Source organism: Corvus cornix, chromosome 1 (assembly GCF_000738735.6).
Source record: "Corvus cornix cornix isolate S_Up_H32 chromosome 1, ASM73873v5, whole genome shotgun sequence".
In the NCBI taxonomy this organism is placed as follows: Eukaryota; Metazoa; Chordata; class Aves; order Passeriformes; family Corvidae; genus Corvus; species Corvus cornix.
The window spans coordinates 114,047,236-114,066,049 of record NC_046332.1 but is presented as its reverse complement, the minus strand read 5'-3'; the positions used below and the strand labels follow the sequence as shown (position 1 = coordinate 114,066,049).

Sequence of the window (18,814 nt, the reverse complement as noted above, 5' to 3'; positions counted from 1 at the left end):
TTTTATTCATCTCTTTGCAGAGCTAAACATAATTCCTGTGCATCGTTAGAGGCAGAGGGGATGAAAATGGAAACTAAATCTGAGATGTTTTAAGGACAACTACAGAATCACAGTGTAGTTGGAGCGATTTTCTAAATGAAAATTCCAGCTATCCCAGCAGGAAGGAAACCTACAGATGATGGTGTGTAACACCTGGCACACAAGAAAAGATGAACCAAGGGTGGGCTGGTGTCATCCCAATGCTGTGGCAAGGGGTGGAAGAAGGAGGAGGGGTCTCCAGTGGAAAAAAGTCCTGGGTTGGGTTCAACTCAGAAATAACTGGCTCATCTGGAGAATGGATCCAAACTCAAAGAGAGAAGGTTTAGATCGGATATTAGGAAGGAATTCTCTCCCCTGTGAGCTTGGTGGGGCACTGGAACAGTGGGGGCTGTGGCTGTCCCATTCCTGGAAGTGTCCAAAGCCAGGTTGGACGGGGCTCTGAGTAACCTGATGTAATTAGTGGGAAGTTCCCTGCCCACGGCAGCGGGGCTGGGACCAGATGATCTTTAAGGTCCCTTCCAACCCAGCCATTCTGTGATTGTATGATTTTAACATTGGCGGGAGGGGGAGAAAGAAAAAAGAAGAAGTCCAGCTTTCCGAACGGGCATGTGAGTGAGTGGCATATGAGCCCTCCTTCTGTGCCGCCGGCCAGCTGCGTGCTTTCTGCGGAAGATAATTTAAAGTGATTTAACTTTAACCGGGGCGGTGCGGTGCTGACAGGCGGCCGCTCCCCTTCCCGCTCCCTTCCCGGTGCTGGCACGGGAAGGCCGCGAGAGGGACGAGGAGGAGGAGGAGGAGGACGAGGAGGAGGAGGACGAGGAATAATGAAGTTGATCCGGCACTGTGAGTAGGATGCGTCCCGGAGCCGCTCCGGGCGGGCTGAGACCCCCTCGCCATGGGGAAGGGGCGAGAAGGCGGATCCCGCCTCAAAACCCAGCTCTTAGTCTGGAATAATTCATGCTCGAGTCTTAAATATATTCTGTTTTTTGCTTTTTTTCCTCTGTTCAAGCCCAGCTGCTTGCGGGTGGGTGTGTGTATTAGCGAGGTGTGGCTACGTGGGGTTTTTGAATCAGCTAAACACAAAATAACCCAATACTGGGCTTATATTTGGTGATTTAGTTGCTGCCAAGGGGCACCTGAGCGAGAAGGGCAGTTGGGCGCTGCTGAAAGGTGGGATTGCCGACACAGGACCCGGAGGGAATGTCAGGAAGCTCTCTCAGGGGAGGTTTAGGTTGGGTATTAGGGGAAGGTTTCTCACCCAGAGGGTGGTCGGGCACGGAACAGGCTCCCCAGGGAAGTGGGGAGCACCGAACCTGACAGAGCGCCAAGAAGTGTTTGGACAACGCTCTCAAGAATGCACAGGGTGGGATTGTTGGTGTGTCCTGTATTGGGCCAGGAGCTGGACTGGATGATCCTTGTCGTTGCCTTTAAACTCAGGGTATTCTGTGATTCTGCCATCTTTTCCTTGCGCTCTGCTGTTTTATGTGTCCTGCCACACCTCCGTCCTGACTGTCCTTCCTCCTGGCTCCTCTCTGCCGCCTTCTCTGCCTGCACTGTGAGTATTACCGAGTATCTCTGCTTCATGACAGTAACAGAGCAGTAGCTCTCAGGGAGCTCCTCCGTGGCAGAAATGGAGCAAGGGAGGCACAGCAAGCAGCTCACAGTCCCCACACTGCTCCTTGTTGCTGAGCAGCCACAGCCTCTACTAGCAGCAAAAGCAGAGTCTGACTTTCCTGCGTGCTGGCTAGACTTTGTGCTTTATAACTCTTAATTGCTTAATCACAAATATCAAGCTCTCTTGGCTATGTTAACTTTGTCTGAGTTTATGGCTTTGCTGTTACTGTGTAGAGGTTTGCACGTGTCTATGGAGAAACCCAAAAATGATGTACGTGTGCAGGATAAATAACCTCAGTAAATTTAAACCTAAGAGAGCCAGCTGGACCCAGCAGTTTGGGTCAGTGAGGTCCCTCAGTGCCTTCTGAGTCCCCAAAAGCAAAACCAAAAGTTGGTCGACAGTGAAAATACTCCATGAGTTTTGAGAACCAAGTACAAACTGTGCGGGAGGGCTGGTAAATGTATGAGCCTTAAAAGGCATATTTCAAAAATATTTAAGAAGCTTGTGTTTTAAGTAAAATACAGAATATATATAGAATGATTTAGGTTGGAAAAAATCTCCAAGCTCATAGAGTCCAACCTTTGATTTATCACCACCCTGTGAACTAGAGAGTAGCACTGAGTGCCATATCCAGTTGTTTCCTGAGTTCCTCCAGGGATGGGGACTCCACCACCTCCCTGGGCAGCTCTTTCCAAGGTCTGACCACCCTTTCCATGAAGAAATTCTTCCTGGTGTCCAGCCTGAGCCTCCCCTGGCCCAGCCTGAGGCCGTTCCCTTTCCTCCTGTCCCTGTTCCTGAGCACCTTTCCCAGCTCCCTCAGCTGCTCCTGGTGCTCCATTCCCAGCTCCGTTCTGGACATGCTCCAGCCCCTCAATGTCTTTCTCGTAGCAAGGGGCCCAGAACTGGACACAGGATTCGAGGTGTGGCCCCACCAGTGCCCAGCACAGGTGGGTCCTGGTCCTGTGGCCACACTATTCCTGATCCAAACCTCAGTCCATCGATCCAGCCTGCCCAGATGGCTCTGCAGAGCCTTCCTGCCCTACAGCAGATCAACACTCCCACCCAACTTCATGTTGTCTGCAAACTGACTGAATGTGCCCTCAAACCCCTCACCCAGATCATCAATAAAGACATTGAACCTGACGGCCCCAGAAGTGATCCTGGGGGACACCACTCGTGACTGGACACCAGCTGGGTGTGGCACTACTCGCCAGCACTCTCTGGGCTTGGACATTAAGACAGTTCTTAACCCAGGCACCTGTCCAAGCCCTGAGCTGCAGCTTTTCCAGGAGATGCTGCCAAGGCTTTGCTGAAGTCCAGGTACACACATCCACAGCCTTCCCCGTATCCTCCAGGGCGGTCATCTGATCATAAAAGGAAATCAGGTTGGTCAGGCAGGACTTGCCTTTCCTAAATCCATGCTGGATGCTGCTGATCCCTTGGTTGTCCTGTTTGTGCCATGTGATCACACTCAGGATGATCTGTTCCATGGTTTTCCCAGCCACCAGGGAATAACATCAGGCATAACAGCAGTTAGACATTTGTACTTTCTCGTCTATTTAGGTAAAATGCTGCACTGTTGAGTCTGTTTTGCAACAGGGTTGCTCCATAATAAGGATGAAAAACAGTGCAAAATCACTGTTAGGGTAAACCTGCCAAGCTAACTATGGAATGAGCAAAACAAAATCTGACTCGTGCTCTCATAGATCTTTGCAATGTACCACGCCCCATCCCCTCCCCAAAAACAGTCACTAAAATCTCTCAATAGAATTGTCACTTTCACGTCATTCTTCCTGGATTTTGTCTTTGAAACTTGTGACTTGGCCTCCTTTATGAATTAAATATATTTTGTGTATAAATCTGGTAATTTTTTTGAACGTTCAGAAAGAGCAAAGTTTGGTGTCATTCTGCTTGGTTCCAGCAGCTTCCTGATTTGTGCATGTGAACTTAGTCAGTGTTTGTGTTCACATCACTGCACAAATGAAGTGTCAGAGTAATCTTCAGTATTATTTTAGAGTGGGTTTGCACCACTGCTCGTGGTGGAATGAGAGATTTCTCATGGGGAATACACAGGGAAATTTATAATATCTGAAAATGCATTATATTACTTTCTCAATCCTTTGATGAAAACACAGCAAGTTTCTCATAATATTTCCCTGCAGTCACGCAAATGGTTCTGCAATGTTTTTCTGGGCTTTTTATTTTTAAAGCTGGTAGAATGCAGGAATAACCATGTGGACAAATACAAATAGGGAGTAGCTAAAGAGGGAAAGTTCAATCTTTACGGTGGATTATCAACAGAACCTGAGTCAGTAAAGTCTCCTCTTATGGAAAAAAAAATCAAAGTTCCTTCTGGCATGAATAACCAGAAGCAAAGGCTCAGGAATGTCTGTGTTGGAGCAGTGTGTTCATTCTGCAGAATTTTTCAGAATTTGGATGCAGACCAGATGGGCAGAATTCACAGGAAAGTGGCAGAACTAGCAAAACAGGACTTGACAAGGACAAGTGAAAAATTTGGCCTTATTCTAGAGAAAGGGTAGGGCAGAAATCTTAATGTTTATAGAAGGCAGTTCCAAGAAGGAAAGGAAAGAAGTATCTTATGAGTGTAAACTGTTAAAAGGAAGATTTAGACTAGATAATACACAGTATTTTCTAGAAGGCTAGCAAAGTGAACATACTGGGTATTTTTGGACATTGGTCCTGTCAAACTCAGTTTTCAGGACTATAAAACTAATAATTTTCTTTTTCTCCACTTAACAGACCCTTGTTTTCAAGGACACGTTTCTTTACACATCAGGAAGTGACTCATGCCTCAAACAGCCTGTTCCACTACTGCAGTGTGATATTTCCTTGTTTAGCATCATAAAATTAGGTGGTGTATTTCATCAGGAAAGCCTGTTAGCACTTCTGGTGTTGAGGAAAAGTAGATATTCAATATGAGGAGGGAGCTTTTCACAACAAGGGTGGTAAAACACTGCCACAGGTTCTCCAGGGAGGTGGTGGCTGCCCCATCACTGGAAATACCCAAGGTCAGGCTGGACAGGGCTCTGAGCAACCTGAGGCAGTTGAAGATTCCCCTGCTCATTGAAAGGAGGTCAAATAGATTAACTGTGAGGGTCCCTTCCAATCCCAATTATTCTGTGATTCTTTGAATGCAGTCAGAGCTCATGGTGTGAAAGGGGTTGTTTGGGCCTTCTGCTGTTTTAACCCAGCGTGTTGCAAGGGTGGGTGCAGGGAATTCCCTGTGTGGTCAGCATTTAAAACTATTCCTGGAGTGTTTGCCTGTCTCAAAAAATCAATAGTAACTGCAAAACACCTCTGTAATAGCTGGTACTTACTTTTCAGAGTCAAAATCCTACTAGGATTAAGTTGAATTTCTTGTTTCTTTGGGGTATTATAGATGTGGATTAAAGGGAATGTTGGGGGGAATTTTCTGCTTGAAGATCAAGTTTTAGAAATGAAAGGGGTTGTCCTAGATAGGAATGCCACAAATACTCTATTTGCCACATCTCTGAAGGCTGTGGTTAGCACAGTGAATCAGACAGAAAACAGCCAGTTTGGGTAGCAATCCAGAAAATATTACAAGATTTTTTTTGTTGCTAAGAAAACATTTTTATGTCTGTGGGGTGTTGTTTTTTTTATTTTTGCCTTCACAGCTGTTTGGAGATTATTCGGACTGCTGTTGACATCGTTGGCTGCTTGGTATTTGGGGTACTTTGTTGCTGCTCATGTACCCCAAAACACAGTATCTATTGCTGTATTTCAAGAGATGGGAAAGAAACCAGTGTTGAGGGGTGTGTAGCTGTATTTATTTCCTCTTTTTTTTCTTATATCTGATATTGTGTATTTATGTGCTAAATGACAGATGGCTTGTTAGCTAAGAAATTACTTATGTGCTATTGTAAGAGTAAAATTGACTGTAAAGTTAATTAAAGCAAAGCTAAACTTTTTCTTAGACACTGTTTTTGAAGAAACACAATGTCAGCCTGTATCTGACAGTGTGTAAATGTAATTAATTGAACACTGATATAAGAACACTGTATCTGTTTGCTGGCATAGAAGTGCAAAGCTGTATCTTCCATCACATGTAGTTTATATTTATGATAAGCAGTTGAACCACTAACTAAACTTTGTGATTAAATTCTCATTATTTTTTAGCTCAGGTGACTTACGTGTATATTTTTGTCATTCTACAACTAAGTTACTGTGTAAAAAAAGGGCTTAAAATAAGAATGATACTATTCACTTCAAGCTGTGGGTAGGAAACCTTTATCCTTGTAGCCCTTGTGGATGGAATAACAGATAACAATTACCTTGTATTCATACCAAATCCTACCATATGGGGCATTTTTCCCTGGATAAGCTTGCACTTGGACCCAACATCTATTTGATAATCAGTGATCACCTTCAGCCCAAACAAACCTGTGATAATGTTGCCATGATCCCAGAGAACTGTCAGGATTCTGTGTTTAGATGTTTGAGTTTAGCACCTTGACTTTTGGGGGTTGATCCCATGTAGAAATTGTTCATGCAGGATCCAGTAAAACATTTTTTCATCTTTGCTGTTGCAGCCCCAGCCCCCAAAAGGCAGAAGTGTGACCACTGGTCTCCCTGCCCGCCTGGGAACTTTGCCTATCGCATCCTCAGCGGCGGTGGCAAACAGAGGAGGGCTAAAATTTGTTTTGAGGATGAGCAGTGAGTACCACTCCAAGTTGGCATCTAAGCAAGTGCTTTGTACTGTGAGGAAAGGTGTTTGGGTTTGGTTCAGTAGCAGCAACTGAGCTCCATCCAGGGGCTCCTATTCTGGTAGAAAACATCAGAATTTATCTGACAACATTTAACTCTTCTTCTTCTATCTTTTTTTTTTTAACCTAATCTCCAGTGATTTTCTTTGTTCCTCTACATAAGCTGCAGACAACTGTTAGCTTTCAGTGGGATTTTTAATTTTCATGGTGCAGGATAGCAGATTTACAGAAGGTTGATTGCTCAGCACCTTCTGAAAGTCAGGTTCTTTCATGGCTTTTCTTACTGGACAGGTGGAATAACTTCAAAACCTTGCAGTGACCTTTTCTGGAGACACAATCCACAGAGCATACAGCCACAAAACCACTTTATCTTGGTTTTGGGGTTTTTTTTCTCCTTTATCTTTCTGGCTGCACTTGTATGGAATATTTTCTTTATATGGCTCATTTTGAAAGAGTCACTGAAGGAAACTGACTGATGCATTGTGCAAGATTTTTAAGCTCTTGTTTACAACAAACTCTTGAATTAAATAACTGAAGAAAACATAAATATCAGAAAATTACTTAGCACTGGTAAACATAATTTTGCACCAGCCCTGCCAAACAGATGTATTTTACTGATATTGTGTTAATTTCAATTCCAGGCTTGTAAGTGAAGGGAATGATGATGCTGGAAGTGGTATAAACATTGCCATTGTGAATTGTAAGTACGAGAAAAAAATGTTAGAGAAAGACATACTTTTGTAGTGCAATAAATTACCAATGTTCTTGGGGGGTTGGATATTTTGTTTTGTGGGGTTTTTTAATAGCTAGTATGGAAGGGAAAATACTGCAAACTTAATTCACATTAATGTAAGAAAAACAAATCAGTGTGATAAAAACAGTCTTCTGGGTAAACAAAAGAAACATGTTCATAATCAGTATAGGAAAACAGAACAGAAAATGTGTCCACAGAAGTGGTATAAGTGTATTTTATTAGACAAAAGAATTGTAGCACAGCAAGAATATCTGTGATCTCCAGCAGCAGAACTCAACTTTCAGCTTCAGTCCTTGATAAAATACATCTGCTGCTCCACTGATAAGGAGGAAGCAGGAACTGAGAGTTGCAGTACTGCCTAAAGGTGTAGCCATGGTACAAATTCCTTTTCCAGACTTGGTCAGGGTACAGAAAGACAAACTCAAAGTTTAATTAATATTAAACTGTCGTTACATGTCTTTGCTTATAGTAAAAGCCACTGGAAAGCAGCAGGTGCACTTTATTCCAGGTTTGGAGGCACCTAAATCCTAAATTTTGATTTAGATGAATGGGAATGGTGATGAAGTGCAGTGTATTCAACAACAGATCCAGGGAAGAATGAATCCCTAAATTTTGTGGGCAAGAGGAAGAAAGGGAGTTCACAGGCACAGTCAAGTAGGCTTTGATTACAAAATACTTATATTCCAATTTTTTTGTCTCACTATTGCTAAGCTCTTGGCTTTCTCTAAACTTGCATGATTTTGTTGAAGGTTCAATTAACCATGGACAAGAATCTGTTCCAAATTTTTTCCCAGTTAACTACTGCCTTTTTTTCCAATAATCATAAAATCTTTACTGGGTAGGTATAACAGATAAAAATGAGTTAAAAATGAGAGTAAGAGCAGAAACACTCATCTTGAATGCACAAGAAAAATGATGGCAAATAGGAGCAGGTAAATCTGTCCACTATCCTGCACCAGTCTGTAGTAAAACGTATTTTTTCACATGTCCACTAATTAATTAGGCAAGATAATGACTGTTCTCAATAAGTGTCTTATGGCATTCAAATGGGATGAAGGGTTGGACATCTCAAACACTGCACAGAATTAAGCTCATGCAAATAGTCTTTGGCTTAACCAGTTTTCCTATCTATGGTTGTGACCTAGGATAGTGCATTTAGATATAAAAACATGGAAGCACACACCAAAAAAAGAATTTTTCTTTAAAATAAAAGTAATACAAATTTTGTAGTTGCATTTGATGATTTGGAGACTACATGAAACAAAATATATTCTCCCCAAATCTTAAACTTGTGCTATTTCGTATTTCTTCCAATTTAAGAACTGAAACAAAAGAAGCCAAATAATACACAAAAGTAGAGATGCTTAGCTTTAGCTGAAAATGCTATGTTTGCAGATTGAATAATGTTTCCTCATATTTAGACTTTTTTTTTTTTAATTACAGATAAAACAGGAAAAGCTATATCGACAAAATTTTTTGAAATGTGGACAGGAGGTAAGGAAAAGAGGGTAATAGAGCTTTTGTCAGTGTTTCAGCATTAATAAAAGACTTATATTCACATCATTATCCTCCTCTTTCCTGCTTGACTTTGATTGTATTATCAATAGGGATCAGCTTGAAACAAACAGCTGCTGTCTTCATAAAATATATTCTGGCCAGCTATGATGACAAATTTTGCCTGAAAAGCTGAATTTCTCTCTGTTTGAGATCATTTTTAAAAAATTAACTATCTTGTTCTTTTCCCTTTTTTTGTTTTGTCTTTTTCTTTATTTCATTGTGGTAGGAATAGCACTTAACCAGATACTACATCCAGATACTTCACTCAGCAAAATTCCTTTTCCTGATGTATCTTGTACTAGTTTAGTTACAAAATCATCATAGCTATAAAATCATCATAGGAAATTTGCTAATCTGTCTCTTAACATCCTTCCACATATCTGAAAAGATAATCTACTTAAAGAATAGCTTTTAACACATTTCCTAAACTTTGAACAATAAGTTTCCTCACCTATTAGTGAGGAGAAACAGAACGTTCCGAGGCACTGGAAGTTGATTCCCTGACTCCCTAAAAATGCTCGTGACCATGGGTGCATGGACAGGAGTGTGGTGTGTGTGCCATGAATAACCAGCTGTGTGACTGATTCCACAGACCACTCAAGTGAGATGACGGATTTTGTCAGGAATGCACCAGAAGGGACCCTCCTTCTGATGGCCACTCACGATGATGGAAGCACCAAGTAAGGAGGTTATGGAGGCTGAGGTGCAGAGCAGTTAAAAGCTGGGAAATTACTGTTGTGAATTGGTGTAAAGGAATGGTAAATTCCATTCTATACTCAGTGTTGTTCTCTCATTTCCTCTCTGAAAGTTTTACTTCCATGTCTTTTCCCATGATTGCACATATCTGTGTGTTGGTGCTCCCTAGGATGGGTAGAAATTACATTGTTTAAAAGCACCCCAAAGAGCACTGCTGTTACCTCTGGGTTATAACCTTCTTTATTCTGAAATGTTATTTATCCACACCCCCAATTATGATGTCTCTAGTTTAGGTTCCTTATTACATTTAACCTGATTATTCAGGTGCTTTTGAATCTCAAGGGTTTTTAGCTAAGCTCATGATATGATAATTGTCCAGGAAAAGACTTAATCCATGTTTAATGCCCTTGTCCTTTGTTCTGTTGAAACATCAGGTAGTTTTTGAGATACATTTTTCTTTCTGCTATGCTGTTACTATGCTGTTGTATTAACATCAGGAACTTACTGAGAAGGAAAAACATTGATAAATTCAATTCTCTGTGAATTCAATGTCATGCTACTACCACAGCTCTCAGGACTATTTAAATCTTATTTTTGCTTCTGCAGGCTTAATGCTGAATGTAAAGCATGAATCAGCCATGATATTTTTCATCATTTTTCACATCCTGAATTTTTAACACTTATTTTTTTCACTATGTTCTCCTAGGTTGAAAGATGACGCCAAAAAATTAGTAGAAGAACTGGGAAGTACAGAAATAAAGAATATAAAGTTCAGGTCAAGCTGGGTTTTTATAGCTGCCAAAGGCTTCAAGCTGCCAGATAATCTCCAAAAAGAAAAGGTCAGATTTGGTTTATTTTCACTTCATATTTGTGTGCATACCAAAACAAAAACTTTAGGAATAACTTGCCTGCAGGTTTCAGGAGGACTAAAGATACTGTTTTTCACAGAGATTTCTGTTTCCATCTGTGCCCTTGTTGTGTTCACTTTCTGTAAGCCCGGTCACATTCATCTGTGTGGCTGAGGCAGACACAAACGAGAAAACCCAACACACAGGTCAGGTCCACGGATGATGCTGATTCCCTCCACAGTCATGTCAATCTTCCACAATGGGGCTCTTTTCCCAGAATATCACAGACTCATAGAATGGGTCAGGCTGGAAGGCACCATGCTGGGTCTTCTGGTTCCACCTCCCACGGTGGCTCCAGCACGGCCATTCCAGAGCACAGGGCTGTGTCCAGATGGCTCTGGAATATCCCCAGGGAGGAGAGCCCAGAGCCTCTGTGGCCAATCTGCTCAGGGCTGGCCCTGCCCAGGGCAGCAGTTCTGCCTCCTGGGCAGGGCAAATTGCCCGGGCTCAGGCCCTGCCCGTGGCTCTGGTGCCGCTGCCGGGCCCCGGAGCAGAGCCCGGGCCCTGCCCTGAGCCCTCCCTGCAGCCAGGGACAGCCAGGGCTGAGGGCCCCTCTCAGCTGGGGCTCCTCTCGAGGCTGAGCAGCCCCGGCTCCCTCAGCCTGTGCTGGGCACGGAGCTGCTCCAGGCCCTTCCTTCAGCTGCGCAGCCTCCGCCGGCCCCGCTCCAGGAGCTCCCTGGCCCTGCTGGGCTGAGGAGCCAGAGCTGGGCACAGCACCCCAGAGGTGCCCCCAGGGCTGGGCACAGGGGCAGGATAACCCTGACCTGCTGGGAATGCTCTTCCCACTGCACCCCAGGACACCACTGGCCTTCTGCGCTCTGCTGGTCAGGCACAGCTCATTGTCCACCAGGACCCCCAGGTGCTTCTCCACAGAGCTTTTCCCCAGCAGGTCACCCCCAGCTTGTGCTGGTGCAGAATATTGTTGCAATATTCTTCACATTCCAGAGCTTCTGCTGGACAAAGATATTCATTTTAGTGTATATCATGACAGCCATCTGGGAAATAAATAAAGCACTCTGTGTAAGAGAGAAACTGGCAGAATCTTCACCCATTATATTAAGCAAGATGTGCAACATTCTCCTCAGCTTCCCAGTCCTCCTTCAGTACCCCCTCCTCTTGTATGAGGTTTGACAAACTGGTATGTAAATCGAAAAAACTAAATATTGATTTTTTTTTTTAAAAAACTATTTTATTTTTACAGATAAACCACTCTGACCAGAAGAAGAACAGATACAATGGCTGGCCAGCCGAAATCCAAATAGAAGGCTGTATCCCAAGAAACCTGATCTGAACAAATGCATACCTCATTAATAAAGACAATTCTATATTTTTATATCTATGGCTCCTATTAAATTGCCTCCAGAACTCAGTAAGCATCCAAACACCAATAGTAAAACTGTCGCTGTTGTACCGAGAACAGTGAAAAGACAACATGAGTCCAGTTTCAGGATAAGTGGCTATATTTAATTATAGAAATCAGTTTATATAGCTTTGTTTGCAAGGGTGGCATAACACCATTGGTTGCTTGACCATCCACCTCTCAGGGTAATTGGTGGAATGCTCTGACCCATTTCAAAATATTTTCTTCAGTGTACCATAACAAGACTGTGCATAACAAGTTAGCACCTGTGAGATAAAGCCTTGGTTTACAAAAACCTCAAACTGTTTCTCAGTTAGCTTGCATGAGAAAGAAGAACTTCACAGGATGCTGCAGCAGCTGGAAAATTCCTCTGCTCCTAGCTTTTTAGTATATAAAAGTTTTATAAAACAGGTCAAATGCACAGTTTTTAACCTTTCTTTCCCCTCTGTGGTTTTATTCTAATCTGAAAACAAATAGGTATTTTGGTAAGTGGAAATAAAATAGTCTGGAATTGGAATAGACTGGTTTGGAATTACTATGTTCAGGAAGTTAGTCATAAAATGGTGGGATTTTTGAAAGTGAGTGTACATTATCATTAATACTTTTAGGGGGTTGGTTTTACTTGTTTCTTTTTAGTATGTCTTTTCTTTTGGTTCCCTTTAAATACTAATATGCAAATGGAACTTAATGTAAATTGTAATATAAAAACACTAGCAATACAGCAAATTACTTTGATGTCAGTTTATTAATAACATCTCTTTGGAGAAAGTATGGCAAGAGCAGTTAGATCTGTTGAGCTGATTTTAGTGACGCTGACAACACAGAACAGCAATGCTAACATGTAAAGATCCAGTTACCTGAATTATTTTGCCAAATTTAAGCTGCAAGTCTACATAGTTTGATGTAATTATTTTTTCTTCCTGTAAGTTTAACTTACTTTAAAAACTGCAGTGACTTCATGCAAGCTTAAGTGTTGTTCATGTTAACTATAGAATCAAGCACATGACTGAAAGGAAGCTGTAGGAACATTTATTCAATTTCCCTTTTTTTGAAGCACAGAAAGTGTCTGGACTGGCTGTAAGTGGTGTCCCCCTGTTGTTCAGAAGTCTCCCATATAGCTGATTCCCTAACTTAAGTTGCTTCCTGCAGCATTCCATATATGGAATTAGCCAAAAAGGACCAAGCCAATTGCAAGGAGAATAACTCATCACTATTCTTTTTATACTGGTCCATTATGTGTCTGATGATTGTCCTCATCTACTCTCTCCTCCTTAGACTGAACCCACCTGTTTTAATCTTTCTTTACATTTTTCTCACCATTAAAATATTAGTTCTGTGGTTCCTGCTTGAAGCCGCCTTTGAAATGTCAAATGAAGCTTGAAAGCTTCAAGTTTCCAACCATGGCTGCCACTTGTGGTCACTGCTGTGTTCCCAGCAGCTTTCTGGTGGTGTGTCCCTCACCAGTCCCTGAAGTTTCCTGGTACTGGTTGGCAAACTGCTCCATAGCCCAGGGGCACTACCAAAAAAACACTTAAATTAGTTTGACTCAATTTGACTTTGGCAGACTCAGTGGTTGCTCCTTAGCACCTTGCTGCTGATGAGGTGGATACAAACTGAGCACTTCAATAGCTGTTTCAATGTTTTTCCACATTAAGTAATTCTTCTTAATAATAATAATTCTTTTGGTGGTGATTGTGTTACTGGCAGGATGTTTATTCCTTTTCATCATAGTCACCCTCTGCTACATGCCTGAATTGTAAAAATAACATAATTGCAGTGCTAATGGCTGGCAGTCCTCAGAGTGCCAAGATCTGAGACAGCCCTCGAGCTTTGTGCAGTCTGGCAGTCACTGCCTTCTGCTCCAGGCCACAATTAATCTCGCATCAATTACAATTAAATTTTACTTCACTTTCTGTTTAGCAGTTACCATGAAGTACAACATTCTTATGGCTTTACATTTGCTCTGTTCTTCATGGTCTGTGCAAGTGTTCCACTCTTTGCAACAGTAAAAGCAATCATCATCCAAGTCATCTGAATCAAAGATCGAACCACCCCGAGAACCTTTCACAGCACAAACTCCTGAAAAATGGTCTTTAACTCCATGGGGTTTTCACTTTTTCGGAGATGAAGCTGAGTCGCCTGGACTGGACTGAAGTGTGTTGATAATCTGCAGGGCTGAATAGCCATCATCAGCTTTGTTTTCATTTGTTCATGACACAGTACTTAAATATGGCAGGCAGAGGACCCTCAAATACTTTGGCAACCCTCTGATCTGAAGAAATCATGGGAAAGTGACCACTTGCCACTTTTTCAGTCACTTTTCAGATTAGAAGCAATCTTGCAGAGTTGCTTTGAAAGTGGGATTTTGACTTGGCACCTACAACTTGAACACTTTCAAGGGAACTGCCTCCTAGGAAGAAGTGAAAAGCTTTTTCATGGAATCCTAATTCTGAAAAACTAATCTGGGGGAAAAAAACAGCTGCAGTGGTGGAGGTCAATGTTCTCCATGCCAGGTGACGCTTCCAACCACAGGCAGCAGGTAGGAAGTGATTTCCTGTGTTCTCCTGAGCTGGGAAAGGGCTGGGAAACACCTCTGTGTAGGTACAAAAATGCTGCTAGCAAGGATTTTCTTGCTATTTTCTAAGTCCGTGAGAGATTTTTCTCTCTCACAGAAGAGGTAGCAGGGAATGTAAACAACCAAGCCACCTGCAACCTTGAAAAGTCTTGTTTACGGTATAGTAGAAAAATATTTTGACATGGATGTTTTAGGATTTTGGCCAATCACCCCCAAGGGGTGGCTGGTCCTTTGTCCAATTAGACTATGAAGAAAAAAGTCTATAAAGAGTTTGTAAAATAATTAAATAAATCAATCTTGCTGCACAATTCCTGCCTGCTGGATCTCCTCCTCCTCCTCCTCCCTATGGCTGCAGGACACGGTGATATACCGTAGGAACCAGGCCAGCAGTAATACCTCGGGGTGCTTATTACACACGTGGGGTCACCACCATGCAATAAGGTTAAAGCCTGCACAGCAATCCATCTTTTTCTAACCCCAGTAGGTAAATCCCATGGGTAGCCATGAGCTTTAGGCTGTGGCACTACTCAAGGCATGGGTTTGTGGATTTAAAGATGGGATGGCACAGCAGGTGGCAGCAGTGGCTTCCAGATCGTCTACATCTCTAGAAATATCCAACCTTTAGGTACTTTCCTGTCCTGGGCAGACAATGGAAGCCACAGACATGGGTGGTGGTCACCTTGGATGGACACCAGCAGCTTTGTCCCTAATGTGCCAGACCTTCCTTTCCTACACTTTGCCAGGGGCAGGCTCCCATTTCAAATATCCCTAGCAGAGCATTCCACAGGAAGAGGTCCCTCGTACCCCCTGACCATGTAGAAACACATTTTAGATGCTCCCATTTTTATCTCCTATGTTAACATAACAACCAGTCCTATAAAGAACAAAGTACCCGGACAGAGTTCCTTTTTTATTTCTCCATTTAAGAGCATGAGAAGAGTTTCAGGGTCCTGACATGTCTCTTAAAATTCCATGGATCCCTGGCGGTCCAACTCAATGGCAGCCGTAGGAAATATTGATCAAATAATAGGTAACATTTTCAGTTTCTCAGTGGCAACCATTTCTTCATGTTCTTTGTGTAGTGTTACCTAACTCAAAGTGGAAAGTTTCCACTATATTTAAAAGCAAAATACAAGAAAGGAAAGAAAGGTGAAAGATGCTCATTTTGAGGCAGGCTGTGCTTAAAGGAAGACTCTGACCAAGTGCAATCCACCCAGACAAGCAAAGAGAAGCTGATGCTTTTACTTAAACATAGTGCCTGGAGGGAGGGAAGTAATATATGACTGTGATTTATGTGATCTCTTCTTAGCTGCAGTGAAATGCTGAACAATGACTAGAATTCAGGGGATTGAGATGGGTGGTTTTAATAACATTTGAGTGACAGCAGTTCGTCATTTCTGGGGACTCTGAAGTTTTGATTTCAATTCTCTGCTCTGTTTTTGGGGTTTTCTTTGTGCTGTGTTTTTGTTTTGCTTTAGATTTGGGTTTTTTGTTTTGGTTTGGTTTTTTGTTTGGTTGTTTTGGTTTGGTTTTTTGTCTTGTTTTTCTTTCTGGGAGACATTTTTAGCAGCATAGGAAATGTAGCTTCTCCTCAAAAATACAGGCTTTACACTAGCAGCTCCTTCTTCAGAAGATGAGAACATAGACCCTTTAGCCAGTTTTGCTGTTTATTGAATATTAAATTAATGCTTTCTCTTACTAACTAGTATCAAATTGCAGTAAGTTACTGATACCTTAGTATCAATATCTCGATATTAATTTCTTACTATTTTTCTGTTGGCTAGAAGGTTTCCTTGCTCCTTATGCTAACTAGTCCTTCTCTGTGCTCGGTCTGTCTCTTCTTTTGAAGAGTTTCCTTTGTTCTCGCTGGGTTTCTGGGGTCACTGAGCTGGGGGTCGGTGGTCGCCGTCTCCCCGTGCCTGAAGCACTTTTATCCCCGGTCAGAGCTGATTTCAGCACAGCTGCTGAGTTGGCTTTACGAGTTTCTTCCTCATCTGGGAAGTTCTGCCGAATGTCCTTGGTGGCCTGTCCCTCCTGCATCCTTGGTGTCCCCTCTGAGCAGGAGCTCCTTCTCCCCAGGCTTTGGGCACCTGCCCTTAGCTCTGACACCACTGGTGCCTGTCAAGCCCTAAGCCTCAGCCAGGAGATTCTCCCCGACAAGGAACTGATGTCCCTGACACCTGGACATCAAAGGCAGCCCGTGTGGCTCCCTCAGGACGCCGAGCAGGCTCCGGGCCGGCCGCCACCTGCGGGGCCTTGACACTTTTCCTCCTGCTCAGAGGGAACCTCCTGTGTTTCAGTTTGTGCCCTTTGTGTCTTGTTCTGTCGCTTAGGCACCAGTGCCAAGAGCCTGCCTCTGTCCTCTTGGCACCCTCCCTTCAGGCATTTCTATACCCTGATCAAGCCCCCCTGTTGTGAAACAAGGCTGAGACTTTTGAGAAGAAAAGTCAACTCGTTTATTTATTAACTGCTGAGAGCGGGAACCCAGGATAAGCCCAGGCTCCACATGACAAACCAGAGTAAAACAATACACAAAGAAAAGACAGTGAGATCCACTAGGTGCTGCCTTGGACTCCAAGTTCCGCAGGAGGACCAGACGAAGAGCACCTGGTAGCTTTTAAAGCCTTTGGTGCCACCGGATTGGTGCATTTCTCAATCCTCGTGCTGATTGGTCCCTTTCCTGTTCGCTGGTTGGTCCATTCCTCCGTGCATCCCTCACCAATCATTTTCAAATGAGTTCTCTTCATTGGTTGGCTCGTTCTCCAATCCCAGTCCAGGGCATCGTCCTCATCCCTTGTACCCTACGAAGCAATGTACTAGAAAGTTCCTTCCATTAAACCCATTGGGTCCTTGTTATATCCCCTTCCAGTGGTTACATTCCAGCATTACACCCGTACAGTCTCGCAACTTCCCTTCAATTAACATGTCCATCTATTCCACCCTCAACTCCCCTTTTTTATATCTCATCTAAACAGTAATAACCAACACCCTGAAACCAATTCATTTATTACACCCCCGTGGACTTCTGTAGCCTCTCCTCCCCAGTTCCCTCAGCCTTTCTTCCTCTGAGAGATGCTCCAGCCTGTGAATCATCTTCATGGCCTTTCAGTGGCCCCTCTCCAGTGGAGACACAGCACTTCAGGAGTGGCCTCACCATTGCTGAGAAGAGGGCAAGGGCTCCTTCCCTCAGCCTGCCAGCAACGCTCCTAATACAGTCCAGGCTGCCCTTAGCCTTCTTTGCTGCAAGGAGATGTTGTTGGCTCGTATGAAATTTGCTGTGGACCAAGACCCCCAGGTCCTTTCCACAAAACTCCTTTGCAGCCAGCTGCTCCCAGCATGTGCCGGTGCCTGCAGTTGTTCCTGCCCGGGTGCAGGACTTGGCACTTTGTCGTGTGGAACTTTGCCAGGTTCAGCCCATTTCTCCAGCCTGTCCCCATCCCTCAGGATGCCAGCACGACCCTCTGGCGTGTCAGCCACACCTCCCAGTTTTGTGTCACCAGCAAACTCGCTGAAGGCAGGCTCTGCCCCACCATCCAGAACGGGCAGAATGGGACGAGAAGAGCGCTGCCAAGGATGGGCAAAAAGGGGCACTTTCCTTAGGGAGAGTAGGCCAGGAGAGGCGTTCTGGTGTGACAGAGACACCTTCAGGTGACAAGGTCCCGAAGCTGAGTGGGCTCCCAGAGCAAACAGCAAAGGCTTCTTTGCTGGACATTCCCAAGCACAGCCCCAGCTCGAAGCAGAGGGAAGAAGAAAAGGGAAGTGAGGAGCTGGCAGAACCCGGGAATGCTTGTGGCTGGAAGGGACCCTGCGCAGGTGTTAGGATCCCATGAGGGAGAGATGCCTCTGCCCGAATGAAAGTGCAAAGGAGACCATATGAGGACAACATAGGGATTTTATTTAATATGGATTTTATTTACCAAGAAAGGGGAGGTAGAGAGATAGAAAGAAATAGGAAAGAGGTCTCAGAGACAGAGCAGAAGATAATAAGTTGGGACTAGATGATCTTTAAGGCCCTTCCACTAGCAACCATTAAATCCTGGTCTAGAGACAGGAGGCCAAATACTCACTCTATCTACAGGAATATTTATTCAGAGGAGCTACAAAAATAAATCAGAACAGAAAATCAGTTCTCCCTCACTGTGCTGCAGGAGCTGATGTGTTAAAAGGAAAATGAAAGCAACCCCTTTTTACAGATGAATGAAAAACAAATGTTCACCTGCCCTTCAGAGATCACTGCTGTGTGACTCATCACAAATCTGTCTTTCATCTTTTTAAGGCACACCCCATAATTGTTCTGCAGTTGCCCAATATTAAAGAACAGGGAATTGACATTTATTGTGGTGCTTGCTTTCTCCTGACATGGAGAATCTCCTGATCAAGCTTTTCATTTCCTTCACTTACAACTCATCGTATATGTGCATGTCCAAGTATATTATAGTTAGACCTGGTTTAGGAACTGTTTGCTCAGCTTGACAGACAGGATTGGGGGACACAGCTACAGCTCCTGCACAAATAAACAACTGATGATTGTTAGTGATATGTAAAATGTGTGGAGCTCAGGGTTC

General features: G+C 43.4%; 1 protein-coding gene across 2 annotated transcripts; it reads left to right on the top strand.

Annotated features, from left to right (window-relative positions):
* The first annotated feature begins 557 nt into the window (after positions 1 to 557).
* FAM3B (FAM3 metabolism regulating signaling molecule B) lies at positions 558 to 11,649 on the top strand. 2 transcript variants are annotated; one of them, XM_010394654.4, is made up of 9 exons: positions 559 to 882; positions 1,477 to 1,594; positions 5,311 to 5,448; positions 6,226 to 6,349; positions 7,041 to 7,099; positions 8,597 to 8,647; positions 9,303 to 9,390; positions 10,113 to 10,245; positions 11,516 to 11,649. In XM_010394654.4, the coding sequence occupies exons 3-9, from the start codon at positions 5,424 to 5,426 to the stop codon at positions 11,603 to 11,605; spliced, it is 570 nt and encodes a 189-aa protein (XP_010392956.1). In that variant the 5' UTR covers positions 559 to 882; positions 1,477 to 1,594; positions 5,311 to 5,423; the 3' UTR covers positions 11,606 to 11,649. The 2 variants fall into 2 exon arrangements, with proteins under 2 accessions (XP_010392955.1, XP_010392956.1); XM_010394653.4 differs by lacking the exon at positions 1,477 to 1,594 and having other exon boundaries at positions 558 to 882.
* Positions 11,650 to 18,814: the final 7,165 nt, after the last annotated feature.